General features: G+C 28.4%; 1 protein-coding gene across 2 annotated transcripts; it reads left to right on the top strand.

Annotated features, from left to right (window-relative positions):
• The first annotated feature begins 3,337 nt into the window (after positions 1–3,337).
• On the top strand, positions 3,338–4,688 carry LOC113863724. Of its 2 annotated transcripts, XM_027497402.1 has the most exons (3): positions 3,338–3,452; positions 3,542–3,783; positions 4,371–4,688. In XM_027497402.1, exons 2-3 carry the CDS (start codon positions 3,550–3,552, stop codon positions 4,686–4,688), a joined length of 552 nt encoding a protein of 183 aa, XP_027353203.1. In that variant the 5' UTR covers positions 3,338–3,452; positions 3,542–3,549. The 2 variants fall into 2 exon arrangements, with proteins under 2 accessions (XP_027353203.1, XP_027353202.1); XM_027497401.1 differs by lacking the exon at positions 3,338–3,452 and having other exon boundaries at positions 3,535–3,783.
• The last annotated feature ends 5,021 nt before the right edge of the window (positions 4,689–9,709 follow it).

The following is a 9,709-nucleotide window of genomic DNA, read 5'->3' on the forward strand; positions in this document are numbered from 1 at the left end:
TAAGAAAGATCTTAAAGAAGTTGTTTTGCAATTGTTAAAAAAAGAATATCAATTAGTGCCTGAGCAAGACAAATTTGTTAATAAAATTTTAAGAATATTAATTAAGAAATAATAAAAATATAACATGATGATTATATTTGTTGTTTTATATTTAAAATATTTATAGCTAATAGTTTTTAATAATGAGAGTCGAAAACATATAAAAGAGTAAAAAGTAAAAAGAGAAGGGAATGGATGATCGAGGATTGGGGTGAGAGAGAAATAAGAGTGGGGGCATTACAGAGGCATTGCTGTCAGATGACCCGCAATAGTTCAGAACAGATTCCACAAACAGAATAAGTGCAGACGGATGTGCATTGGGCCTCCCCGCTACGCATTAGCATTTTGTGACTCATCGGACGGCCCCAACCCTCCCAAATTTCAATCCTCAACCTTTCCTTTCTCTTCTTTTCCTTTTAACAATAGTTTTCTTAAATCTATTGCTGAGCCCGGGTTGAGTCATGAGTGCTGTCACTGCTGTGCCATCTCGTGAGTGATGTTTCAATTCAAATTACTTTATCAATTAAGATGCGCCTTTACACAAATATTCTTTTTTATTTTTTCCCTCCTATCTAATTGTCCCATGTATTTTCTCTCTCAGTCACTCTCCATTTCTCGTGTTGTGAGTTTCTCAAGTTTACCTATTAGTTGCCACCAGCCACAGCAGCAGCAGCCCCGATACATTCGGCCATGCTGGTGTCCGTTTCTGTGCGTCCCACTCTTCTACTTTCTTATTCTCACACCCCCAAAATTCTCTCTCTAACACATCTCTGCACCTCATTTCCATTCTACATATTATTAGATATGATTGATTTTCAGTATTAAATTTTATTATTTTTCCAATAAATACCATATACAACAGTATTTTACCATTATGTAGTCGAACCCTAATATTAGAGAAAATACATTCACACTTTTTCTTAACTTCTTATAACTAAGAGAAAATAAAATACTAAATAATTTGATAAAGAAAAATAAAAAATATCAATCTGTAAATAGGGGATACAAAATCATGATTAAAAACACCCTGTTATTATTACCCATACAATCAACCTTAGGAATCTTCAAAATTACACGGACTTTTATCGTAATGATTTTATCATTATTTAGTATTTATTTTAATTTTTAAAAATCTTGAATTAATATTTATTTGCAAAACTTTTTTTTTCAGTTTTTAAAATATTACCTTCAATTGATTTAATTTGTAGTAATTTTTAATCTTAAATATTAACTACTTATATCTGAAATTAATTTTTTAAATGTATTCTTATTTTCTAAATATATGTCGCATATTATTTTTTCTTTCTTATTTAATTTGAAAAACACCTTTACATTATTAAGGATACTTGAATTTGCGGGATGATTATCAGTTTACGTTAGGAAGTTAAATCTAATGTTAGAACTGGTTTGATTTAGTTTTGATTTTTAATTTTTAAAAATTATATTTTAAAAAAATTCTATAAAACTGTTTTTAAGAAAAAAAATGAAAAAAACTGTTTGTTAGTTTAATTTTCAAAATTGTTTTTAATTATTAAAAAATGAAAAAATAAAATCCAAAACATCTTGAGAGCTGTTTTGTTTTCTAATTTAAAAAACTGAAAATAAAAATTATTTTTTAAAAATTGAAGTTGACAAAAAAAAAGTTCTATTTTCTTCCTTGTTTTAATATAAGTTTAATTATACTTTGATGTACAAAAAAGTAATTTTTTGAGAGTTATTTTTTATCTAGATTAATTCATTTTAATCTTCAAATGTTATAAAAATTACGTGTTTTTCCTAGAGGTATAGAAATTTTAAAAAAAATTATGTATAAAAAATAAATAAAAATTTTAAAAATGTCAAAATCACAAATATTACTAGGTGTAAGTATTTTTCTGTTCAAGGAATAAAGAACAACAATAAAGACGAGAAACGGTTTAAAGAAAGTGCTGGCATTCTTTTCGGTAATTGCGATTCTACCTCTACCTTTTTATTTTTTATTCTTGGATATCTCAATGTTTCTCAATCCCCTAAACTCTCACAAACAAATGTTTTTTTCTTTTCTTTTCTTTTCCCAATCAGATCTAGTTTAGTTATATACAAAAATATTAATACAATATAACACTCTTATTTTTATAATAGAAATATAATGTCGTCAATTTTAATTACATCAAATTTCAGTCTTTAAATAATTTTTTATTTTAAAATATAACATTTTAAAAATGCTACAGTGCATCAACTAATAAGATAAATAACTTAAAATAAATAAGTTATTACTATTATAAAAAATATTAACATTATTTTATAAGATTGAAATTAAATATATAAAACGATAAATTTTTATTTAAAATGTAAGTGTTTATTAAATTGTAATGTAATAAATATTTAAAAAAAAACTTTTAAATATTTAAAATCGATGTGAACAAAATCGTTATAAAAATGAGATATTTTTTTAAAAAAAAATTAAAAGTTTATTTATTTTTGTTTTTATTTTTAATTTTTAAAAATTATATTTTAAAAAACTGTTTTAAGAAGAAAATGAAAATAAAATTTATATTAACAAAATGAATTTGACTTTTTTTACTTTTAAAAAGAAAAAACTGCTTTTAAAAACAGAAAACAAAAATCTCTAAATATTCATTTAAATGTACATGTTTTTATTTTCTTTCCAGATAAAAAGTGAGCATTCTTTATTAAAAAAAGAGAGTTAATAAATTGCATAAAATAAGTATATACAATTAAAAGTAATATTTTAATAATTTTTATTATGCAAATTGGAATTTGTTGCTGTAATAAGCAAATTAGTGGTGCAAGTTACAACAATGTTTTCATTATTTCGATATCTGTTGAAAAATTATGAACTTCTTTGTTTTAAAATTGAGAATTTAAAATGTTAAACATAATGAAAAAATATATATTTAAATTAATTTTAATAAATAAATTTATATTAAAATATGTATTTCTATTAAATCGTATTGAAAGACGGTAGAATTAATTTTGTTAACTCCAAAACATATGGAGTGAAGATTATGGAGTAAAATTGTTAGTTCAATAAGTAAACATTTATAATGTTATTGTAGGTTATTTAATTTGTGAAGTAAATGTGTGGAACGCAAAGGCTCCTGGAAAAGCGCGTGAAGTTTGCAGCCAAAGCAGAGAAGCGAGACAAAATGCAACCCACAGTGGTTCCCTGGAGCTGACAGCTGCTACCCCACCCCGTTAACATGAGCTTTCCACACGCGCAAATGGGGGGCGTGTCCATCTATCAATATCTACCCTTAAATCAACAACAATGCCAATATTCCCCTCCCTCCCTAGCCTGCTAGTTTCGTTCTCATATCTATTGCTTGCAAAATCTCTCTCTGGGTTAGGTGTTTATTGTTAGTACAACTACTTTAGTGAAGCTGTTCATTCGATTTTGCTCTCGGTCGCAGGTAATAACGGCGTATCTTGTTATCCTATCAGATATAACAAATTTACATGCCTTGTGGTTTTCATTAATTGCTGTTGGCAACAATGACAGCTCCGAATATGGAGGCGATCACTGCTTCCTTAGAGAGGTCTCTTCAAAACTGTTCCTTAAACAACAACAACGACCATCAGAGCAGGCGGGAAGACGGCTCAGCCACAGATGCAGGCATAGGAATCTCATCCACCTCAGATGATGTCCCGGATAATAATCATATCTCCAACTCCGACACCACTTTAGAGCTCAACTCCCACATCTCACTCCCTTATCATTGGGAACAATGCTTAGATTTAAAGGTTCATTCTTCTTCTCCTTTTCTCTTCCCCCCTCCCCTTTTATTATTCAAATGTACAACTTTTCCTTATTGTTTGCTCTTCTCTTCTAAAATAAAATAAAAAATTATACACACCGTGCATGAAACTGGATCTTGGGTCTCCCTCTTTTCTTGCCTGTGTTGTTGTGTAGCCAATGCCTTTCTTTCCAAGAATGACAACAATGCACATGCTAAGACGACAACCCTAGAAAAAGGATTTTGCTTTTCATTTTCCCTTTCCTCTATTATGGAAGGGGCAACTTTTTTTTTGGCTTAGAACATCCTGAAGATCATGGATAGCATGGTTTCCGTTCAGTTATTTGGGAAGAGGGGAAAAAGTGGAAATTTAATTTGTAAATAAAAGATACATTCTACTCGTACCGAAAGAGAAGGGGAGGAAGAAGTACGGTTTTCCTTTAATTTATCTGTTTGTTCATATTCTGTAATTCTGATCCAGGCAAGACGGGTGTGTTAATTTTTCGTTTTCAATGTCCTTGAATTTGTTATTCGGTGAAAAAGATAATGTTTTGAAGTGAGTGTGAATGAATTATTGATTACTTAACATAACAGACGGGGGAAATTTATTACATAAACTGGAGGAACGGGATGAAAGCAAAAGAGGATCCCAGAAGGGCAACAGAATATAGTGTAAGTAGGGATTATGAATCTGAAGAAGAGAGCTGGTACGACAGCGAAGAGTCCTCATCGGAGTCATGCCCTTCATCTAAAGAGCACTATCAGGGTCAGATAGAGAAACAAAATGTTCTGGTGGTGGCTGGGTGCAAGGGCTGTCTCATGTATTTCATGGTGCCCAAACAGGTTGAAGACTGCCCAAAATGTAATGGTCAACTCCTCCACTTTGATCGATCCGAAAATGGCTCTCCATGATTCCCATTTCTCTTTTCTCCATTCCACCCTTCCTTCACCTTGTTTTTCTTTTTCTTTTTACTCTTTTTGTTCCGTTTTTCTGCGAGTGTGAACTTATACTTCTCTCTTTTTGTTTATTATTATTACCACGAAAATTTTCATCTTTTCAACTAAGAGACCCTTCTTCGTGTTTGGATTTTCAGAATAGGTTTTTATTTATTCTTTATTAAGTTACTGTTATTAATTTAACATTTAGTGGTTTTTTCTCGGTCCTAAATAAATAAAATGACATATATTCGGTCAAGTTCTACAGTGCTGGCAGTAAGGTCAGTTTTAGAAGAACGAAAGAATAATATTTGTAATGATTGCGACGTGTAGCGTTCGTGCCTTTTCATATATTATTTTAAAATAAAATTAAATCAATGTATTGTCTCTTCTTGTTTTTGTGTTTTACCGTTTAGGTCTAATTAAAATCATGCTTAGATTATTTTATTTTTTAAACATATGGATGGCTTTGTCTTTTTCTTCTTTCTCTCTTTCACCTTTAGTCAAACTCATATATATATATATAAAATATTATAAATATTAATTATAAAATTATATATTTATAAATATTTAATTAATTTAAAATTTGATATACATACTTAACATATGATATTATTCAATGGTCAAATTAATAAAATTTAATATTTATAAATAGTTATTGAAAAATAGTTACTCTTAGATCCTAATAATAATAAGTTTTTGTTAAAACATAAATTATTTATTACATTAGAGATATAAAATATGATAAATATTAATTTTTAATAAAATATTATTAATAATTATTATTTAAATTCAACCCTACAATGAAAGTTAACAAAATAAAAAACAAATTAGAAATCTTTTTTCTTTTCGATCTAAAAGGTATTATATCGGAAAACCAAGATTATTCGGCTGAAAAACAAGCTGACGTGTAAATCTGATTGTTCTTTAGGCATTTTAATCCTAATGCTTCTCTTGCAACAAAAGATGAAAATTGTCTTGGAATACCTGTTGCCAGTAACACACAAGAGAAGGAATTCATGTGATGATTCGAGCATGCGTGGGTTCATCATGAAAGTAATATCAGCATGTTTTCCCCGGAGACACACACATTACAATTATCTATTGAACTATTGTCTATTTAATAAAATATATGTACTTATATTATATGTTCATAGGTATGCATAATTTTTTATTTGTATGATTTTTTATATGTTTAATTTATTTAAAAAGAATTTTCAATTTAATAGTTGAATTATAAAATTTAATATTTATAAAAGGTTCTAGAGTAATTTTAAAAAAGTTGGCTGGGAAGTAACTTGATATTATTTATTATTATTAATCTTGAAAATTGAGTTTAATAAAATGGGTAAAAGAGAAATTATTTTAAGATAATAAAGGTGGAGTCTGAACCAAGGCAAAGTTGATGTAATCTGACCGAAGAAAACTATTTTTTATATTTATCATATTTCTTAATTTGAATGTTAAAAATATTCTGATTTTATATTGAAGAACTTAATTTAATGGCTTATAATTTATAACTAGATGATGAATTTCTTATTCTATTTTAGTTTATTTATTGATGTAGAAAATAGAACAAGACTAAAGATTATTTTTCTTATTAATACTTTTCATAGGAGATCTTTAACTTCTTTTTAACAAATTTGAAGCAATTCTTTATTCATTTGAATTGGCCTAATTTTGGTAAAAATTTATTTTTTCTTACAATTCTTTTTATAAGAGAAATTAACTATATATATTTTTTTTGTTGTCTATAGCCACATGGGAAATTTAAAAAAATAAATGATTGAATATGATTTAGTAAAATTTTTATGTTAATTTGGGTTGTTGGTTCTTTCAATTGAGTTTGAAAAATCTTCTTTAAGATAATCAATTTGGTAAGTTTATTTTGAAGAAGATTAAGGTGTTTGGTAATTGATTTTTATAAATTTAAAGATAATTTCTTTACTTTATTTATTATGTGATTATCCCATCATCATAAATTTTTAAGGAGAATTGTTGTTTGATAAAAGGTGTTTTTAAAATAACATCATTTTATATGTTTTACCAATAAAAATTGAATGTTTCGTTTTGAACTCTAAGACTTAGTCATGATGTTTAATTTTAATGAAAAGCTCGAAGTTAAAAGATATAGCTTCATGGGAAAGCTCTTTTCTAGGACTTTAGTAGTGTGATGTCAGATCTTGATGAAAATGTAGCCTAGAACTGAGAGATATTACCTTTGCAATTTGTGTCTACAACGACTACACCCATCTAGATTTTTGGCGTCTGTAACCTATGTGCACTGTTTTTATGATATCTTGAGTCACAAGTTGAGTTTTGAAGTGATTGCTACTTCATTAAAAAGCTCTTTTCCAAGGGTTTAGTCTAATGTCTGATCTTGCAAAAAGCAGATCTTTGAGCCATAATAAATTGCCTTCATAATTTTTCTGTAGTGACTGCATTCGTATAGACTCTTGCTTTATTTTGAAGCTCTTTTTTGGGTCTTCAGTATGATGTTTAATGTTGCAAAAAATAGAGTTGGAGTTGAAAGATATTACATTTGCAATTTGATATAAATTTATAATTTATATTCACATGCATGGCCCTTGTTTAAGAGATATTTTGTATTGATTTATATATTAATTATGTATTTTAGCACGAGAAGATCACAATTGGATTCTAAAAGTATTTTGGGCCCAAAATAGATGGAAAGTAGAGCCATGCTGTAACAAGCACGTCCTTGTTTCTAGCACATGAGTACTTTGTAGCCATATGCATGACCATGTTTATGAGCTTATATGACCGTAATTTTTAGCGGGTGATCTAAGTCTAAAGTATTTTTAGGGTTTTGGAATCCTATTTATAGAAGAATGAAGGTTGCAACTTAGGAATCTTGGTTGAGTTGACCTTTGACGACTTTGGGAGCTTAGAAGCCCATCTTAGGAACAATAACTCTTCTCATCTCTTCTTTAATGAGATCTCCTTTAGTTTGCGTTTACTTTTCAAATGATTATAGATTTGTTTGCTATTATTTCTATATCCTATTTCATTGTGTCTATCTAAATCCATAGATAGGGTTGTGATGGATCCTTTACATGATTTAATGTTATCTTTATGCTTAAGAACAAGTTCAGTTCCTTTTATTGATTAGTTTTTATCTGATTATGGTATATTTTTATGTTTGGAATTGATAACTCTCAACATGCCATAATTAATTATATTATAGGCAACCGTACCACATATAGTTAATGAATCTATATGGTAATGTGATAAAGAATTAAGTAGACTAAACTTAGTTCTTCTTTTTCAATCATTATTAAATTAACAAACTCAAACTCTTTATATTTTCTCTTTGATAAATCTACATTTTACTACATTTTTATCTTAGTTTTTAGTAGTAAATAAGTAGTTAAATAATCAATAAATCAGAAAATACCATAAAAATTGCATTTATATTCAAAGTTATATAAATAGTTTAGAGTTTTAGATTTTATCTCAATTCTGGAATAATTATGCTAAAAAGGTTAATTTTGTGCAGAAGTTTGAGTTGGAGATTTTGAAGTTAAGACCCAAATAAAGAAAGTGGAAGAATTGGGCTTAAAAAGTGAAGAATTAATTCATATATGCTGGGCATTAAAACTTTGAGTGCGTAAAGTGATAACTCTTAAGGTTTTCAGAAGTGTGGAAGTTCAAAGTGAACACTTTAAGTGTTCAAAGTAAACACTTTGGAGAAGAAAATCCATGAGGAGCCTGCACGTTACAACTTCTGGTGCTTAAAGTGAACACTCCAGCAGCGAAAATCCATGAAGAGTTTGCGCGTTACAACTCTAGGTGTTTGAAGTTATAACACACAAGGCAAAATCTCAGAAAAGGCTTGCGTGTTAACATTTTATGCACTCAAAGTGTTAACGCGCAGACACAATCCAGATAAAAGGTTTACGCGTTAATGCTCTATGCGCTTAAAGTGTTAACGCGCAACATCAGACATGGAAAAAATTACTCTCAAGTGACAACTTTGAGCGTTTAAAGTTCTCACTTCAGCCTTAAAAGCTTCTAGAAAACCTTATATGTTACAACTTTAAGTGAATAAAGTGTCAATATAGAGAGTGGCGAAAAAATTATAAAAAAGTGGTTGACAGTTCAGATTAGGAATCTTGTCATTTTTTTTATTTCCATTCATTTTAACTTCTTAGGAGAGTTAGAGAGAGAGAGAGAGAGAGATTAGAAGACTTTTAGGCTTCAATCCTTGAGGAATCAAGTTGATGATTGGATTTTTGAAGATATTCTTCTTCTACTGGTCTTTTTCTTCTTTTTGTCTTTTCCTTCTCTATTTGTAATGTTGTTTTAAACCTTTTTTGTTAGGGATTTATGGATCTAGATTTGATATTGTAATTTAATTGTAGATCTAACCTTGAGATTTTAATTGATTTAAGCAATTGATTCCATTTTTAATGCAATTGTTGGATTAATCATTCAATTGAATTGAACTTAGAGAAATTTTTATCAATAAAAATTGAGTTAATTTCTCAGATCTGAATCATATGCCAAGGTTAATGATATCTTAGGGATAAGTATTTATAACCTTGTAATCCTATAATTTCTAAGGATTAATGCAATATTTAATTGAATTACACCTAAGGAATTATGGTAATTTAGTTATATATTAGGATTAATGAGGCAATGAATTGTTGTTTGATTAAATAAGTGAAATTGATTATCAATCAATTAAAATTCTTAAGAGTCCAGAACATGATTAGATTGCAATTGAAAATATGGTGAAGTAATTCCTAACTATTCTCCACATAACATTTTAACAAAAATTCATAACTCTGTTTTACAACACTTTAATAACTTTCTATTGTTGTTGTTTCTTACCTTTACATGTTACAAACCTTCCAAATCAATTGTATGGCTTAACTAATTGTCAAATTATGAAGTGATAGTTGATAATTAAGATCCTTGAGGACGTTACTTGGGACTCAAAACTAAATTCCAAATTTTATTACTTGCTACAA

This window comes from Abrus precatorius, unplaced genomic scaffold, assembly GCF_003935025.1.
Source record: "Abrus precatorius isolate BTA unplaced genomic scaffold, Abrus_2018 Scaffold3, whole genome shotgun sequence".
Classification (NCBI taxonomy): Eukaryota; Viridiplantae; Streptophyta; class Magnoliopsida; order Fabales; family Fabaceae; genus Abrus; species Abrus precatorius.